We start from the raw sequence: 20211 nt of genomic DNA on the forward strand, positions 1-20211 counted from the left end.
ATATTAAGTAGTATTTTCACGGAGTAAAATTTACTTTACCCCTTTAATCTTTAAGAGTTGGGAAACAATACCCCTCTCACATTTTGAATGGGGAAGAAAACCCCCTTATGCAATATTTTTTTAGTGAGAGTTTCTTTTTAAAATAAAAAAAAATTCTCTCTCTATCCTTTCAAAGGTGAAATATAATATTGTAACGACTCGGCCTGTCGTTTTGAGTATTACAACCCAATTTTTCTATTTACTGCTCAATTTATGCTTTACAGTGGTTATATGACTTGTCGGGGGTAATTGGTTCGAATCCGGTGAGGTTTTGAAATGAAATGACACACTTAATCTCCAAAATGAAAACTTAAGTTGAAAAGGTTGAGCGGATGTTGACTTATGTGTAAACGGCCCCGGAATAAAATTTTGATAATTTCAATAGCTTCGTATGCTCATTTTGGACTTAGTAGTGTGTCCGAAAAATTATTTGGAAGTGCGTAGTTAAATTAGGCTTGAAATGGCTAAAATAGAAATTTAAGTTTGGAAGTTTGATCGGGGAGTTGACTTTTCGATATTGGGTCGGAATCCGATTCTGAAAATTGGAATAGGTCTGTTATGTCATTTATGACTAGTGTACAAAATTTGAGGTCAATCGGACTTGATTTGATAGGTTTCGGCATTAAATGTAGAAGTTGAAAATTTTTAGTTTCATTAAACTTGAATTGGGATATGATTCATGTTTTTAGCGTTGTTTGATGTGCATTGAGGTTTCGACTAAGTTTGTATGATGTTTTGGGACTTGCTGGTATATTTGGTTGAGATCTCAGGGGCCTCGGGTGAGTTCCGGAATGGTTTCGGATCATTTCTTCATGTTTTGCTACTATTGTGTGCTGGTTCTGATGTTGTTCTTCGCGAACGCGAAGGGACTCACGCGTTCGCGAAGAAGGAAAATTGAACTGGCCATTTTGTGCTTCGCGTTCGCGACTGGTGATATGCGTTCGCGAAGGTTTGAGGGGCAAAATTGCGCGTTAGCGAAGGTTTGAGGGGCAAAGCTGCGCGTTCGCGATTAGGGCCTCGCGTTCGCGAAGGGGAAAGCCGGCTTGGGGAGTTTGGTCATAGCGTTCAAGAGTGGGCTCTCGCGTTCGCGTATAAGGTTTTGGGGGCAGTAGCACTTTGTGCTTCGCGAACACGAGGGAGATGTCGCGTTCGCGAAGGAGGAAACTTAGGCGGGACAAAATTGTGCTTCGCGGACGCGAGACAGTGGTCGCGTTCGCGAAGAAGAAAGGTCTGGACAGAATGTTTAAGTTCTGAAAATGGGATTTCGTCCCACTTTCTATTTTTTCGATTTGGAGCTCGAGTAGAGGTGATTTTTGGGAGATTTTCAAGGAAAACAACGGGGTAAGTGTTCTTAACTCAATTATGGTCAAATTACCTAAATCTATGTTATTTTTAACATTTAACTGGTGATTTAAGTTGAAATTTTGTGAAAACCCTCTTGGTTTAATTTGAAGTTTTGGTAAAATTTATATGGTTGGACTTATGGTTGAATGAGCGTTCATATTTTCTAACTTTTGTCGGGTTCCGAGACATGGGCCCCACTGGCGATTTTTTGAGTGCAATTTCGGATTTTGTTGAAAATTTTATATTTTCATATGGAATTAATTCTTATAAATTATATTGACTAAATCAAATTATTTGTGACTAGATTCGATGCGGTTGGAGACCAAATCGCGAGGCAAAGGCATAGCAGAATAAAGAATTATACGATTTGAGTTAAGTAACAGTTCTAATTTTGGTCCTGATGGTATGAAACCCCGGATTATGTGATATGTGATTGGTTTTGAGGTGACACACATGCTAGGTGATGGGCGTGTGGGCGTTCACCGTAGGACTTGTGACTTGATAAATTTCATGTAACTGTGTGGTTGAATAATCTGTTGATATCGATACATTTTTCACGTATTAGACAAATCGAACTATAAATCATTTTTAAGACATGTGTTGACACTGTAGGGACCCATAGAGGTTGTGTACATGTAAATTATCTGCTAAATTATTGTTTTGCACTCAGTCACAGTTTTACTTGCACATTACATCTCAGTCTCTATTGTTCATTATTGATACATCATATCATTTCTATTTGGGCTGCTTATCGTGATTTCTGAGAGCCCGAGAGACTGGAGAGGTTGATGACTAAGTGAGGTCGAGGGCTTGATTGTGAGGATATTTATGGGATCGGGCTTCACGACGCAATATATTTCATTGATTTATGCCATGATTGGCTTATTATAGCGTTTGGGCTGAAGGAGCCCCTCCGGAGTCTGTACACACCCCCAGTGAGCGCAGGTACCTACTGAGTGCGAGTGCCGAGTGTCGAGTGATAAGTGATTGAGAGGAATGAGTGATTGTGAGGAAAGAGTGTTTGTGAGGTTGGAGTGAATTGGAGGACTGGGTGACTGTTGCTGTGAAAGGATGCATTGATTTCATTATTTTTGCACTTCAGCTGTCATATATCACTGTTTTGGAAATTTTTGAGGGATACTATTTTCTATTTCATTTGAACTTGATATGAAATTACTGTTTGGGTCTTAATGTTGAGCTTGAAAGCATTCCTACCGTCTTATGTTGGAAATTACTGTAATTGGACTTAGTTGTGACGCTCGTCACTACTTTCAGTTCTCTATTTAGTATTGTTGTTTGTTGAGTTGGTTGTACTCATACTACACCCTGCACCTCGTGTGCAGATCCAGGTACTTTCGGACACGACTGTTGCTAGTTCTTGGAGTTTTATCTGTTGGAGATTATTGAGATAGCTGCTTGACATCCGCAGACCTTGACTCTCTTTCCTTTCAGTTTTTGTACTATTCTATATTTTTAGACATTATTTTTAGCAATCAGACTTTGTTATCATTTACATGCTCATGTACTCAGTGACACCAGGTTTTGGGAGTGTAGTTATATCCAGTATTTGTGGGATTTTCTCTTAAACTTAATTATTATGTTTTTCAAACCTAAAAGAAATTGTGATTTATTGAGGTTGTCGGCTTGCCTAGTATTGAGATAGATGTCGTCATGACAGGTTAGGATTTCTAGAACGTGACAAATATTTTTCATCCAAACCAATACTTGAATTTTGTTTTTCTTGCTGTAAAATTTAAGATATTTTTTTATTATATTGAGGCCATTGTTAAAAAATTTGCAATAAAAAAAAATTGCGTGCAAAATTCGAGAAAGATGATGAATGCAGATTCACCTTCAATGCTTTAGCATTTCAATTTGAAGGGAAAGAATACACTAAAATAGTCAATTCTCTGATATATATATATATATATATATATATATATATATATATATATATATATATATATATATATTAGATGAAAGAATTACTGCTATGAGTATTAATTTATTTATGTATTTTTTTTATATATTTAAATTATTATACTAAAGCAATTATTAAACTTTACTTATTTTGAAAATATTTTTATTGAACAAAAATTATAATTGATAATGCCACATTTTAAAATTCATTACGGAGCATTTTTGCATTACATTATATCTTAAACTATACAAGAATAAGGTTAAAGGGGAACTCCATAAATTATATAGATCCTAATTGTTTGTCATATCTTGAGATTTTGGTTATAATGAAAGAACTTGGTTATTCTAAAAATTATCAATTGAAAAAGGAAAAGATTTTATTCAAAAAATGGTTTCACCGAAAAACTATTGCATAAGGGGGTTTCCCTTTCCCATTCAAAATGTGAGAGGTGTATTGTTTTTCAAACCTTAAAGGTTAAGGGGATCAAATGAATTTTACTCATTTTGTGACCTCTAAGGAGCCGTATGAGGTGAAAATTTCACGTACGATTTTGTAATAGCGATTGGCACAATGATGTTATCATCGATTATGATTATCTAACAGTTCAAGTACAGTTGATATAGTGTAAGCGCAGCCAAAATATAATTTTTGGGGGTGAAATTTGTGGCGTCAACCCATCGGATTTATCGTTTTTCAAATTTCTTTTCTAACCGAGTGTGAAAGATTACCTTTTGATTTACCAGAAGCAGAAGTAGATCACGTGTCCAAAAAAAAAAATTAGGCATGTGAAAAATTGATCATATGGCTACAGAGAGATTAGCCTTATTTTTTTCTAAGTACAGCGACATTAGTTATCCCATGAAATTTTGGAACACTACTGAGGAGCTTCTGCTTTGAAATAAGAGCAGTTTTTCTGGGGGAACGTAAAGTGAGGTGGTCTCTCAAATCAATGGAGACTACTGTTTTCAAAAGTAGTTAAGTCGTTAATTAACTACTAGTAACGCAAGCATGAACAAAAGGTATCGGTACTGGCACTTTGAACAAAATGTAAAATAACGGCGCTAAAGATGAAAATTACTTTCTTAGCATCATTAAAGTAATCTTGACATAACTTAAAGTTGAGATCTTACCCGGATAACAATTGAATTTATTAACTTTATACAAAATGATAAATTGAATTGCAATTGAAATAAATAACGATAAATTAAATTCAAACCACACGAATTGGATAATTTCAGTCTTGGAAGACCAGTCACCCTCGAACCGGATGTACTTCGATCGGTCTTGAGATACAAATGAATAAGAGCTTAAAGAGAGAAATAATAATATATTGCTTTTTAGTGCGTGTTATAATGCGTTCTATGAATTATCATACTTATTTATATAATAGATGAATCATACTTTAGGTATAATTCTATAAATGCTAAATAAATCTCTTGATTTAGAGATTAACAATCTCTTATCTATACGTGTCGTGATTCCCGCCGTAACATCCGACCGGCCACGGATATTTCGACCTTCTGTTGGTTATGCTACCAATGTTTCTTCGAACTTGTTCGAGGTTAGGACCGATTCCGGGATCACGGTTTCGATATTTTTCGAAGGCAGGCGTTCTGCCCCCGGGTTCTAACCCGGTGGGACTTGGGGTCGATTTTCATCCCTTTATTGCCACGTTTCGAGCCTGATCTACCATGTCGCAGGCAAATTCGATTTTGATAGTATACATAGCCAAAGAATCAAAAATCTCTTGATAGAGTGCGTTTAACTTTTCTCATTTAATCTATCCGGCACGAACTCAAACTAGTTTGAAAATCGATTCGCAGGATCAAGCAAATTGTATATAGGGCTCCACCAACAGTGGGAAAACCACTTTAGGAAAGAATGTCAATGAATGTACAGACCAACATCACTTTAAGACTAGGGCACTAGACAGAAGTTAGGAGAATTCCTGACCACTCTTCAACTCTCTGGTCGTATTTAATTTGCCACCATAATTTATGACTAGTTGTCATTTGTCACCTTCCTTTTACTTTATCTGTTAAGCCTCACAACTGAAACACCAGTCAAACTTTTTATCAGAATTGTGCTAAAAGAACCAACGCCTCTTTGATTATCAAAATTGATTAATGCACGATCAAAAAGGGTTCAAATTCTAGCATATAAGTTTATGAACCCTAGGCATATAGTTGGAAAAACACCACTATAACCTAATAATTAAGAAGCCAACGACAATCTCATTATAAATTTTCAGTATAGGAGGACTAAATTTGTTTTATGTAAATCGAGTAATGCAGTGCAAAATCATGATAACCAAAAGCGAAAGAACATAATTAGTTCATCTAACAAGTTCCCTTATAGTTATAATATGTATCCCTAGGAACACCAGAAATCATAGCAACACAAGTACTCCAAAAGGCTATCAGTACAGTCGTAAAAGCAAGAACAACTGCAGAAACAAAATGAAGACAATAAAAAGATTAGAGTAAACCAAATCGGTTTTATTAAAACAGTAAGAAGATATAAAACAGAAATAATCGTACTAAGTAGAAAGAAAAAGCAGGGGAAGTTGGAAAAATATACCATTGGTCGACTATTTTGTCTTGCTCATCTTCAATTGGGGGATAGCTTTTGCTGGAGCTGTCTATGGCTTGTATCTGTGGTGGATCCATCTCTCTCTCAATCAATCAAAGATATGAAGGTTTTGTTTTATGGAAATTTTGGATATTGAAAGGAGATGTACGGGCAAAAGAAAGGGCACGTGATAGCACTTTGATTGGGGGATGAGGGGTAAAATGGAAAGAAAACAAACTCTTTCAACTTTCTCTTTTTATGCTATAGCCTAGCTACATGCTTTATTCTTTCCTTTTTATATCTTTCATTGACGTTTCTCCACTTTTCCGTTGACCTAACTTTCCATCTCTGCTCCAAACAAGGTTCCAGTACGTGCCACCTCAATTTTAGATATTAAAAAATATTTAGCTTCTTTTTTTCGAAGTTACGCTCTGAATAAAAAGTCTAAGAATATCTGTTATATTTCCGATGAACAAATTAAAGAGATAGTAATTCATTGTTTATTAATGTTAAAAGATGAATTTCTTAATGTAAAAATAATTAAAAAAATCAATTAAAGTAGACCGGAGAAAGTAGTATTATTTATAATCTCTGCTTAAAGACTTCTTTCTAGCACTGTTCAATTTGTCATACTGTTTACTTACAACAAATTATATCAGATGACCTTGAAAATAGATCTTAATTTTTTGGCTTCTGCTTGCCTCATTGGCAAATCTTTAAGATCAAAAGTTAAAAACATTACCTATCGAGCAAGCATGGGACAACGATCGTTAAACTTGAAGTTTTGCCTATGAGACAAATGGGTCAAAAAATTAATATTGGCACCGAAGTACCCTATTTGTGCAAATCACTCGTTTACTTAATCCTTTTACTTCATGTTTCATTTTTGAAGTAATAGAGAACATGATGACATTAGACAAAAAATAAATTCTGGCCTTTACGGACGAGTAGCAGACTAGCAGTGCTTCAAGTTGCACAACAAGCGACCATTTAAAAGGTAAATTTCTTAATATGAAAATAATCAAAAAAATCAATTAAAGTAGATCGGAGAAAGTAGTATTATTTATAATCGCCGCTTAAAGACTTCTTTCTAGCACTGTTCAATTTGTCATACCATTTACTTGCAACAAATTATATTAAATGACCTTGAAAATAGATTATCTTAATTTTTTGGCCTTTGCTTGCCCCATTGGACATGCTAGTCAAAAAATTTGGAAAAAAAAAAAATGCAGAGTACGAGATTCAATAATGAATTGTATAAACGGTCAAAGCATTTCATTTTCTTTTGATTGTTGTTGAAGCTCCTCCTTTGGAAGTCATTACAGAAAACCTACTTCTAAACTCCAAGGTCTGCAGGAAAAAAACTTCCCTGGACGATAACACTATGTTCCTCTCAAGGTGTAACATATTGACAACAAGGCGGAGTACCCACTGGCTCCAACTCACTTTTCGCCTGCAAGCTATCTACAGAGCACGTGTATAAAGGTCTCCATTGTATTCACAAATCCAGCTTCTCATGGAAAGCGACACCAAAAATATGCCCTGCTACTTCCATCTCAATATCAGTTGAGGTTTCGTAATTGCACCAGGTTTTGGCAACGACTTACATTTGCAACATCAATACATCGAGCAGGGTGGGAATTAACTGGGGACAGGGCCAGAGGAGTTGAACGAGCGAAATGATGGGGCTCCATTGGAATCGATGACGCACATTTGGGCTGTCCGAATTGCACGTATAGATTAAGTGTCCAGGCATGAAGAAATGCCCATATCAAGGATGTGTTAGCCTAAGTGTTCCACCATCTGGAACGTAATTTTCACTTCATTGATAGTTCTTTTGAGAGCTACCTCTCTAGAGATAAACGCCCTTGGTCAAGATTGTATGTTGTCTGCTCTTTTTGAGAATTCAACTTTTCCTGTTACATTATACAATTGCATTAAAGATCATAACTCATACACCATAAAAAAGAAAGAGGAGGAAGAAGAGCTGGAGAGGAGAGGAGAGGAGAGGAATTGAACGTACTTACTTTGATCCGTACCCCACCAACTGGTTTGAGGAAAGAAGGAACATCTGGCTGATGAGAGATTCTCATAAATCGATGTTCTAATAACATGCTGGCCGAGGGCCTCTCCGCTGGGTTCCTACAGAAACACCGGCGCAGGAAATCTTTCCCTTCAGGTGATAATGTTTCCGGTATTGGAGGCGTATCTTTTAAAACCTTGAACATGGCTGCAGCCTGCAAAACGGATATGGTTGTGTTGTAAGATTTAGCGTCCGTTTACGAGATCATACATTTGAAGAAAACTAAATGTTGAGTTCTGATTGGAGTAAAACTACAGGATGAAAGAAACTATTGAACCTGTGCTTGAGAGCTAAGACACAAAAGGAGGGGCAGTTAGACGAGTTGCTTGACTTTATTGGTTCTATGCAGAGTCAGTAATGTATCTCTGCAGATCTTACTTATGCAATGAAATTACTTACTGATCCAGAAAAGAAAGTCAAATATTTGTTTAACACCTATGAATTGGGAAACTATATGGACCCATTTACTACGAACCAAATGAGCTCTCAAGTGTAGTGAAACTGAGCAAGCACCTCAAGATGATGCAAAATATAGTAGCATCAGTCTTATTTAGTGTAATTACACCTACAAGAAAACCTCTCTCTCACTCTAAGAGATAGAGTTGCCTTGAAATATTCCTAAAAGGGGACAGACTTCTTGAAGAACCCGTGAACCTACGGGAGCATGCAACAGAACGCATCTCTGACAAGTAAGATTACATGTGGGCTAAGCATGAAAAAATAAAAGAGTATGTGTGAGCTAAGCATGAGCGAATAGAAGTTCTTACTGCTTCATATTCACTCCAAGGTGGTTTGCCATTCAGCATTTCAATTACTGTACAACCCAAACTCCATATGTCAGTAGCAAAGGCAAGATCACTGTTAGTATCCTTCTGCATAACTGACTGCAAGAGCTGCCAGGTAACAAAAGGTATAAGCATGAGAGGTAGGAGAACGAAATTAGACAGAAGTGATGTTTCAAACAAAGTACCTCAGGAGCCATCCAGTAAGGACTTCCCTTCAAGGAGAGATTAGCTGCTTGCCCATTAAGCTGCATAGAAAGAGTAAAGGTTCGAGATCAAATATAAAACTAGCAAAAGTCGGCCCTACACACAGTCAATGTAAGTTATAAAGATTAAGAAAACTGCACGCTTTATGAAATACAAATTAAGTATCTTTGTTATAACTGTATAGTTGTCATTTTAAACATTAGTTTTCCTACTGGCCATTTTTATTTTAGTCATTAAGTATAGTCAAAGTGATTGGTTATGCTACATTTACTGGCTTCCAGGAATAGGGAATCTCCTGACGACATGTTTACTTCCATTAACAAAATGTGTACTCCATATTTTGAGTTGAGAACTTACGTGCTTAGCCATCCCAAAATCTGCAAGCTTTACAACCCCATAAGCATCAACAAGCAAATTAGCTCCTTTTATGTCCCTATACATGTAAAAAATTCCAATTTGTTCTTCAGAAGGTTCTATATAATCCTCATCACAAGTGAAGTCTCAGACTGTTACCTGTGAATGGTTTTTTTGCTATGCAAGTAAGCCAATCCACAAAGAATATGGCGAGTGAAATTCCGTACTATGGATTCTGTAATTGCTCCACAATGGTCATGGATGAATTTATTGATAGAACCAGGATGAACATATTCCAGATAAATGTAAAATCGGTCACCAACCTGCACAATCAAAGTAGTAAAGACTCTCATTGAGGACAACAAGCTCAGATATATCAAGTATATAACTTAATTGGAGAATAACAACTAGTACGTACTATTTCGCTGCCGTAATACTGGACAATATTTGGGTGCTTGAGTTGACTGAGAACATTAATTTCCTATACCAACATAAAAATTGGAGAAAATTAGAAGTCGAAACGATTTTACAACAGAGATGTTTTCATGTGCTCATGATAGTGGTTTGACCGCTGCTATCGAATTGTATTCACATTCAAGTATTCATACCCAATGTGCTTGCTACTGCTGCTTTGAACACATAATATAAATTATTATTTTCTTAACACAGAAAGAGAACATGTACAACTTGTTTATCATTCATGTCACTAACTCATAAATGTGGAGAAAAATCTACAGATAAGAAGCTCCACTTCAAATATTTGAATCAGTGCAACAGATAAGAATGTTTTTTAATGATGTGACTATGTACAATCAAAATCAAGACACGGAGTATATGAAGGAAATAGAACCTGCTGCAATTGCCTTATGCTCTCAGCAGATTTTGGGTCATCCGGTAATAATTCAACTTCTTTCATTGCACATAAAGCTCCAGTCTCTCTGGTCAAGAACAAAAATCCACCTGGCAACATTAGAACTACACGTGTATGGACGAGAAGAAACATACTCATATGCAATGAGATCTATTTCGAAATTATACCTGTTTGATGCAACATATACACTTCCAAATGTCCCACGCCCAATAAGCTTCCCTTTTTGCCATTGGCCTTTGATTGGCGTCAGCTCTGCGTTAGGGGAAACTGGTGGAATGGCCGAAGGCTGCTGTGACGGAGTGGCACTTAAAGGAGGAAGTGGTAGTGGATGGACATTACCCTGAGCACTACTCTCACGGCGTGCTGCTGAGCTCTCGTGTGGTAATAAGTTATGCAAAGGCGATGCAGATCCACTTGCGATCTTTCTACTCCTCTGAGGACTTGCTCTTGGACTGTGATGAGGAGAATTATCAACACTAAAAGCATTTTTCTCCGGGATAACTTTATAAGAGAAACCCGGATAATGAGGGGTGTCCGATGGAGGCATCTCCGGGGCAGAACAAACTTGAAAAGCACCAGGGAATGCCATGCAATTGGGACTTAAAAAATCCTCAGCTTTGAGCGGGCTGAGTCCAGGACTTGCATAAGGAGTGGTAGGAGCACTAATGGGCGCGCTGATCCTGATAGCAGAGACTCTATCAGCAACATGCAGCTTCTGAGGTGTCTTCCTAGACAATCGACTTCCCAAGTGCTCCTTTTTCTTCTTTCGAGCATCTTGGCTTGATAATCTGCTGAAACAGGATAACAGAAGAACACAAATACAGGGTCAATATAATCCAAAACTTACACGAGTTAGCCAACTGAATGACCAATTCAATGCTAAGTGAAAGCAGAATGTCCTTCCAAGTTATCTTCTTCTTTTTTTCTCTTATTTTGCAAATGTCTGAAAAGAGAGAAGAAAAGAAAAAGTGCAAGATAATCTGAACTTTTATCATTTTCATGGAAAACGCCACCACCAACAATGAGTCAACAGTGGCCCATTTTGCCGAATGCTGACCCGAACCCCCAATCTAATCATTGAAGGTCAGAGTATCCTTTCCACTAGGCTACATTTCAGTGTCGAATCTATTAACTTCAATCCTTTCATCTCCAGCATTGGTTTCCTTTTCCTCTTTTTGGAGGAGTTAAGATTAATCCATAAACTACACCATCCTCTCTAATTCAAGAGTTAATAACCATGAATTTCCAGCTCTCTCCTCCGAAATGAGGAACACTATAAAAAGTCTAATTTTATAAAGAAAACCAAACACTCCGTATTAACGTAACCTGAGTTTTTTTTTCAAAAAAGAAACACAAACATCCAATTCGGGATTCACAATTAAAACAAAATAAATAGGAATATAATGAGACAAGTAATAATCTAATCCTATGTGAAATTAAAGCAAAACTAAAAAAAATGTTGAGAAAAAAGATTGTATACCTCCCATGGGACGCTACACCATCCTTATGTGTATCCTTATTTCTTTCCTCTCCAGTTGTATGATGGGAATTATGTGCGTCTGTGGGGGACGGCAACGGAACGCTGGGTTCATTCGAAACCGCAGCATCGGCGTCGTGGCGGAGCAACAGCTGGAGTTCCGGCAAAGGCAAAGGTTGCGGAGGCGGACGACGGTCGGAGGAGGAAGAACATTTGGACGACGACAAATTCTCGTTTTCTGAATAGTGCGAACGCCAATCATCCACGTCATTCTCCGCGAGGTTCTGAAGTTTTCTGGCACGTGCGTGACGGCGTCTGCGGGCGAAGAAAAAAGCGGATTTTAAGGTGTAACGAATGCCTCCTCCGGTGGAGGAGGCAATAAGACTATCGTCAGAGTGTACTTTGGATGATAAAGAGGATGTTGAAGATGAAGATGTTGAAGATGAAAACGCGCTCTGCCACCAACGCATTGCCTGTTTTAGTATTTGTGAATAAATATTACACAATGCATGGGTACGCGCGCCTAAATTAGGAAATCATAATACTGTACAAAACCTGGGCTCAGGAGCATGGTTTTTATAAATTGAAATGGGGGAAAACTCGCCGGCGTCGTGTTCGTCGGCGTCGGTGGGTTCCCGGAAAAATTTTCTAAAAGGAGGAGGGAATGGAGAGTTTTAAGGAAAAATGATACAAGAAGAAAACTATCTCCATCCTGACTCCTGAGGTCAAAATATAATAAATACCCTCCTCTTCCCCTTTCTATTCTTTCTTCTTCTTCTTCTAGTACATTTCTGTTGTTCCAACTTTAATAATAAATAAAAAATAGATGTTTATTTTAATAAAAAAAATTACAACCATACTAGCCGTACCTCCGTTTTAGTTTATATAAATCTATTTTCTTTTTGGTCCGTTTCAAAAAGAATGACCTGTTTTTAAGTTTAGAAATAATTTTACTTAAACTGACAATTATATTCTTAATAAGAAATTTTTATAACCACACAAATACTATGACCTTTTTTAAAATTATTTAGAACCATAAATTTCAAAAAAAATCATTTTTTATTAAACTCTTAGCCCAGTCACACGTTCACATAAATTACCATTTTTGAATATTCTTTTGACGGTGACAGGACCAACACATTGGACCCAATGATTTGGGTCTTTTCCTTCTTCTTTGTACATTTACTTGTGTGGTATTTGTTTATTCAATTTCATGTTGTTGCATTTTACTAAATACAAAATTAAGGATACTAATTAAATTAGAAAGTATTAAAATATTAATAAAATAGGCTAGTATGGTATAGTTTAAATTGGTCAACATGTATCTCAAAATACTACAATTAATAAAATGTTGCCAAACACTTAAGCACGTTCTAAACCCATGAGTAAAGTTATTGGGGTAGAGGGAGCATATTAGGCTGGTATGTCCGTATGACCTATTTTAGCTCTCTGTAATATGAAAATTGAAAATACGACGGATCTCTGAATTTGTTATAATGTGGAAACATCACGGGTCATTATTGAAAATGAAAAAAAAAAAAAACATGCAGAATAAAAGTTGTAATTTAAGGATTTCAATAGCTCGAAAGCAACTAACTTCTTAGTTTTAGCTAAGCTAGTTTCTCTTATCGGAGTTTCTTTTCTTTTTTTTCTCCTGGAAAAATAGTCACGTTAGAAATTATAATGTTTGCGATTAGTTTTTCATTATTACCTTCAATCCGGTTTGTTTATTTGTTCTTATTTTTAAGATAACAGATCTTCCGTATATCAATTGTGCACACCCCACAGGGCTTGGAAAGGACTAGAGAAATTGTGAATGTCACAAAATTTAAGAGAAGACTAACAACCAAAAAGCAAAAAAGAAATAACGTATTTTTCTTTTTTCCTCTGAAAGTACAGAACGTGTTTTTCTTTTATACTTATCAAGCATTTCAACAATCTATTTTCGGCATCTATTTCTCAGGAAATTGCAAAATCTGAAAGGGACAAGATTTGTACGGAGCAAGGACTTGGAGTAGACAAAAATTTATATATGAAAGTCAGCACAAACCAAAACATGCCAGCGATATACTGTCCTTTTTATATTGATTTGTAAACAAGTTATACTAAAAGAGGAGTTGCACCACTGTTATTAATATCATAAAAGACAAATTTTTAAAAATTATTATTTTTTAGTGGCTATTAATTTTTTATAGCTACAATATACATAATTATTTTCTATAACTACTATTCAGTTGTTACGATAGTGTATTCGCTGCATTCGCTCTGATGTATTCAGGAATACAGGTGCAAAAAACGCATAAAATCAGGGCAGTCTGACTGTACGCGCATGTATTTACATGTATTCACACTGATGTATTTATGAATACAGCAGCAAAAAGTACCTAAATCAGGGCAGTCAAGTTGTACGCGCATGTATTCACATGTATTCGCGCCATGTATTCATGTATACAGTAACGACAATCACCTTCAAAATAGGTATGTCCAGCTGTCTAATAACGGAAATAATATCAATTAGCGTGATACACTCCTAATATAACTCAACAAAATCAATTCTAACATGCCTCATTATCAACCCAATTAATTAGAATGATTTTTCAGTTGTATATAACTTTTGTATTTAGTGTGTTTCAATATTTTTTTTTACTGTTGCATTCGTTAGATTCAATGTTTGTATTTACTGTTTTCGCTATTTTATATACAATGTATTCAAATGAATTTGTGCTAACAGTATCTTAGTATTCCTAATACATGTTATTACTGTTGTATTCAGTATATTTTATTGGTTGTATTCACGATATTTCTACTTGTATTCAGTGTATTTTATTGTATTTCACTATATTTTAAAATTAATTGTATTCATTGTTTATATTCTGTTCTATTTTAATGTTTGTATTCAGTGTATTTCAATGTTTATATCATGTATTCATGCATGAATACAAGTGTATTCAACTGTATTAAAAATATACAAACCTTTGAAATACAAAAATACAGGCAAAAAATAATATATTTATACAAAAATACAATGTATTTGAGTAAATTTGCACATAATACAATGTGTTTGAATCATCGTATGTGACTAAATAGCAAAGAAGGGAAGAAAGTTCGCTGGAGATGGCGTTTTCCAGCCAAGCAAAAATTTGTATACATTATATTAAAACTAAAAATGAAGACGAACAAAAACCTCGGTCCTCAAATCTTCTCCGGTGTAAAAAATATTGCATTATCCGTGTAGAGTAATCCATTGCAATATCCGGCGTAGAAGAAAGACGCAGTCTCTTTCTTTCTAATATTACAGTACAAATCCATTGCAAATATCCGGCGTAGAAACTAAGCAGTACAAATCAATTGCAATATCCGGCGTATAAACTAAGCAGGTATTTTGCTCGAAGAGAGAGGAAGAAAAATGTTGTTGGGATTTTGAGAGAAAATTGTGTATTAATTGAAAGAAAAAGAAGGAAGAGAGAGAAAGAAGAAAATATTTGGGAGAGAATCTTGTGTTAATTGAAAGAAAAAGAGAGGAAAAACATAAATAGCTTATTTCATTCTTCAATTGTAGTATATACCATAGATACCTATTTTGTTATAAAATATAAAAGGTAACTATAGAAAATAATATTTTAAAATAACTCTACCCGGGTTAAATTGTGAAAAGCGAGCCTGAGCGAAGAGTACTTCTACCCGGAATATGAACTGGATCTCCCTAGGCGAAAAGTTTCTACTTGGGTTAAACTACATAAAACAACCTGAGCAAAGAGTACTTCTACCCGGAACTATGAGCTGGATCCCCCTAGGCGAAAAGGCTATACCTGGGTTAAGCTCCGTAAAACAACCTGAGCGAAGAGTACTTCTACCCGAAACTATGAGCTGGATCCTCGTAGGCGAAAAGGTTTTACCTGGGTTAAGCTACGAAAAATAAGCCTCGGCGAAGAGTACTTCTACCTGAAACTATGAGCTGGATCCCCCTAGGCCTAGGGGATTCATTTTCATTTCAGTAATACATGGCACAAACCCCTGGTTATATTTATTTTCCGTAATACAGAGTGTCATCCCCTGGTTACATTTCCTTTCAGTAATACAGGACGCCATCCCATAATTATATTCTTTTTCCGTAATAGAGGGTACCAACCCTTGGTTACATTTCCTTACCAATAGCAGAGTACACCAATCCCTAGTCGTTTTTCCAATATAGGGTCTCCACTTCCTAGTTTCTTTCATTTTAGACATAGGGGCTCAATTCCCTAGTCTCTTTTTGTTTTTCGGGATACACCATTCCCGACCTTTTATTGCTTTCAATAAAGAAATAGTTTAGAATTTTGTTACAATAACTCACGAAATTTTCCTAGTACAAATTGGGGCAGAAATATTTCGCTCGTTTGTTTGTTTTGGTGTCTGAGTGAGTTTTACCTCGAGGCACGGGGTTCGATGTCACGACCCAACTGGAGGGTCATGACTAGCACTCGGGCCATACTTGCCGAGCACCAACGTATATTTTATCTAACCTTCCTTATTATCTTTAAGGGCCGACAAGATCAATATAAATGGTAGACATGGATCATGAACATCCAACAATGAAAGATAATGTCATGAACATACATAAGATGGGACGACAAGACTGTCAAGAAACTATATATAAGGTACGAGCTACCATGAGTCTACATTTGTCTATGAGCCTCTAAAGGAACATAAGTTCTACAACATTGCCGGAACAGGGCCCCGACATACCCATAATGTCTATAACAAAAATGCATACCAAGACCACGGCAAGTCCGGAGAAGGGATCTCGCCAATAACTGCTGAACTGGATAGCCTACTGTGGTGGGGGAGCTGCGTCTACCCGTCTATCAGGACCTGCAGCACGACATGCAGCGTCCACAAATAAAAGGGACGTCAGTACGAATAAAGTACTGAGTATGTAAGGCAGGAAAGCATAAGTAAGAACAGTAATGTAAACAGGGATAGGGAATATACAACCTGTGACATCTGGGTACCTCTGAGGGCTACTGACATGAAACACATGATACATACATATATATACATAAACTTTTAAAATATACGCCTTTGTGGCATCACCATCATCATATCGTACCCGGCCGTAATAGGCTCGGTAAAACGTACCCGGCCATCATAGGGCTCGGTAGAATCATACCCGGCCACGTGGAGCTCGGTAAAACCCAACTGATCAGTGGTTGCACAATAGGTGCCGTACCCGGCCAACTATAGCGCGGCTCGGTAGAGTAAAATAGATACATATATATGATGCATGCTGGACTCATTGGAATCACATTTTGAACCTTTCAGAGTGACGTAAGGTCGGTATCCTTCGTACACGTTATTAGGATTAAATCTTCATCAAGAATATTATAAGAATCAGGAATTACCAACAACATTGATAATATAAGAATAAGAGAAGTAACATCAATATCAATTGTTTCATAAGAAGGACAGCAATGTAAGTACTGCTAGCTTCTAAGAGTAGAGTATCTTTGGGAGCTCGTTCATTACATTATGTACAATCGGAGTCGTGCAAAAGAATGAAGGGGATAGCCACACATACCTTGTATATACTGCCCAACCTCAAGCTATGCAAATGTCACGACTCCTTAGTCTACAATAAGAGAAATGACACTGTCATTATCGTTAAAGCGTCGTAACTATTATGTATCGACCGCAACCTATCTTACGATGAAACGGACAGCACCTCCCCTATTTATATGACTTCCCAAAAGTCAATACAATCACCAAACAGCCCAAACAATATCATTAATAATCATATTGAGCCTCCAAAACAGTCCACCAACCAACAACATTACTACCAACCCTTTCGATATATATTTCACAAGTTCTAGCTTCAATGACTTAGCTGCAACTTGGATAATCTTAAATATATATAGAGTAAGAGGTTCCTTACCTTTAAACAGAAAGAACAACTCCAATTTGACCTTAATTTTCCATGAAATATCCCTTCAATTCTGCTACAAGAACAAGGAAGCGAAACTAGCAATTAATTCGGGTTTTTCGGCACTAGAATTACTTTAGAAGACTTGAAATCACCTAGGGTTGATATTAAAAACTTGAAGTTGTATTTACAGAACATAAAGAACTTACAACAACCTTCCACACGAGTTGGAACAACACAAAAATCAGCAACAACAAGAAGAACAAGAAACTTACTAGCGCCACGGGATTCCCGACACTTGATTTGTGTTGTTTGCCCTTTGTTTGGGTCTTGGATCATGAGAGAACCTTGAGAGAGTGTTTTTAGGGTTCTAAGGTCTGAATATACTGAAAAATAATGACTTAAAACGGGGTTGAGGTATCTTATATATGTCCAAATGTCTTAAACCGCCTTTGTGGGCCCCATAGAGAGCAGCTTGGCGCACTCTCGCGAAAACGCAAATATCTCTCTATTCCGATATCGTATCGACAAACGGTTTAATGCGTTGGAAACTAGACTCATAGATATTCAATTTGATAGGTAGATCACCCCATAATTCTAAGCACATTGGGAGAAAAATGCAGTAACATTTGACCTAATGTTTAAGTAAAATTATAAACCTAAGTTGCGACAACTTTTATCGACTTTTGTTTCATAACTCGCTTGACTTCAAGACTTATGATACAGATATTATATGATTCAAATACATTTAAACAAGACCTCTTGGTACAGTTAATCACCTCTAGTGTTACCCGAAAATACAGGTTACAACATCCTTAATTCGTTTAACTTCAAATACTTGTTAACCACTCTTATACACCCTTGTATCATTTAAGACCAATAGGATTAACTTCTTATTATCTCAAAGATAATATCTTCTTGGATTTACGTCGACTAACTTACGGCGTGATCTATGGTATCCGAATTTGGGTTGTAATATTCGAAATGACCAAAAGAAAAAGTCTCAATTCAGAATAAAAGAAAAGAAAAAATAAACGAATCCAAAATGAAAAAGCAATTGAAAAGATGTGGAATGCTCAAGACATGACTAAAGCCACGAGCATTGGAGTTATGTTTTGATTAGAAGAAGCTATAGAACAATGAACTAGCACCTACAGCTAGCGAGCATCAAGGTTTTATATCAGAGTCTGCATGAAGAACCAGTCAAGACTCAAGATCAAGTTTGAGAAGACTCATAGATAGGAATCTTGTAACTCATAGCTGATAGGCTTTTTATTTTTTATTTTTATAATAGCAGGATCGGGGACCGGAGCCTCGACGAAATCTCACTCTACTCCTCAACTCATCATTCCACCATTTTTCTTGAACTACACGTGACCTAATTCCCCCTATAACCCGGGATATGTAGGCTGTCCAAAACCAGGACTCGGTTACACCCTATCTTTTATTTATTTTCCTTTTGAATAACGGTTTGGTCAAAAATTAGTCACATGAATCACATAGTCTTTGCCTGAAAACTCTTTATATTTCCAAGCAAAGAGGGGCAGCTGTGAGCACCTAATTCTTTTACTATATTTAAATTTTTATCACCTTCTACTATGTAAATATTTTTAGAAATTTAATATATATATATATATATATATATTTTTAGCTTTGTTACATTTTTTTTAATATAGGGTAAAAATTATAAATAATTTAAAAGGACAAATTATTACTATTAGTATTATTTTTATTTTTTATCTTTATTTTAAAATAAAATAAATAAAACTGAAAAAATTAAATATTTTTTTTTAATTTTCGGATGGGAATAAAATAATAGGAAAATTAAAAGTATGGAATAAAAAATTAAAAATAAAAGTAGGTGAAAATTGTTTTTTTTTTAAAAGTAAAAGAAAGTGAAAAATTTAAAAACTTAAAGTAAAAGAATGTGGAAATTTAAAAAATGAAAAGTAAAAGAAGTTGGAATTAAAAAAATAAAAGTAAAGGTAGCTGAATTTTTTTTTAAAAAAAGTAAAAGAAAGTGAAAATTAAAAAAAGAAAAGTAAAAAAAGTGAAAATTAAAAAAAGAAAAATAAAATAAGTGAAAAATAAATAAAAAGGTAAAGTAAAAAAAGTGGAAAATTAAAAAATAAAAGTAAAGGAAAGTGGGGAATTATTTTTTTAAAAAAGAAGAAAAATGGGAAGTGAGAATTCTTTTTAATTAAAAAATAAAATAAAAAAAAACAAAAACTGAAAAAATTCCGAATTATTTTTCTATAAATAGAAGAGAAATGTGAGGAGAAAGAGAGAGAGAAAGAGAAGAAAAAAAGAGAGGAGGGAATTGAGAGAATTTTGTTTTCTTCTTCTATGTTAAGGGAATTTCTACTCGTGTCATTCTTTCTTCGTCTCTTCTTTTCGAAAAATCTAGCTATTCATCAACCAAAACCCAACAAAAATACTTCATAACATCCCTTTTTATACGCCAAAAAGTGAAGTCAATGGTCGAGGTCGAGGATTCCGTTGGAGCTCCGTTCACTAGCTTTGATGTTCTTTTTTGCTTATTCTTTTTCGACGTTCGTCTGAGTTACTGTACATGTTCTTGGAAACTCATTTAATTGGAAATTTTGCATTAAAGGTTTATTCTTTCCTCTTTTCTTTTAATCTTATTTCATGTGATTTTATTT

The 20211-nt window shown here is 35.7% G+C and overlaps 1 protein-coding gene and 1 long non-coding RNA gene across 4 annotated transcripts; both read right to left on the reverse strand.

The window, feature by feature from the left end:
- Nucleotides 1–5538: 5538 nt before the first annotated feature.
- Nucleotides 5539–6087, reverse strand: LOC104090317 (uncharacterized). Its single transcript, XR_684929.4, has 2 exons — nucleotides 5885–6087; nucleotides 5539–5750 (listed from the first exon to the last, which is right to left on the reverse strand). It is a non-coding gene; the product is annotated as an uncharacterized lncRNA (long non-coding RNA).
- Nucleotides 6088–7113: 1026 nt separating this feature from the next.
- On the reverse strand, nucleotides 7114–12432 carry LOC104090318 (mitogen-activated protein kinase kinase kinase 5-like). Of its 3 annotated transcripts, none has more exons than XM_018768824.3 (10): nucleotides 11653–12432; nucleotides 10340–10963; nucleotides 10152–10239; nucleotides 9720–9782; nucleotides 9461–9624; nucleotides 9305–9380; nucleotides 8929–8988; nucleotides 8726–8851; nucleotides 7899–8112; nucleotides 7114–7791 (listed from the first exon to the last, which is right to left on the reverse strand). In XM_018768824.3, exons 1-10 carry the CDS (start codon nucleotides 12117–12119, stop codon nucleotides 7748–7750), a joined length of 1926 nt encoding a protein of 641 aa, XP_018624340.1. In that variant the 5' UTR covers nucleotides 12120–12432; the 3' UTR covers nucleotides 7114–7747. The 3 variants fall into 3 exon arrangements, with proteins under 3 accessions (XP_018624340.1, XP_009593678.1, XP_009593679.1); XM_009595383.4 differs by having other exon boundaries at nucleotides 7903–8112; nucleotides 11653–12429; XM_009595384.4 differs by having other exon boundaries at nucleotides 7903–8112; nucleotides 10340–10960; nucleotides 11653–12428.
- Between the last annotated feature and the right edge of the window lie 7779 nt (nucleotides 12433–20211).

Source organism: Nicotiana tomentosiformis, chromosome 2, assembly GCF_000390325.3.
Source record: "Nicotiana tomentosiformis chromosome 2, ASM39032v3, whole genome shotgun sequence".
In the NCBI taxonomy this organism is placed as follows: Eukaryota; Viridiplantae; Streptophyta; class Magnoliopsida; order Solanales; family Solanaceae; genus Nicotiana; species Nicotiana tomentosiformis.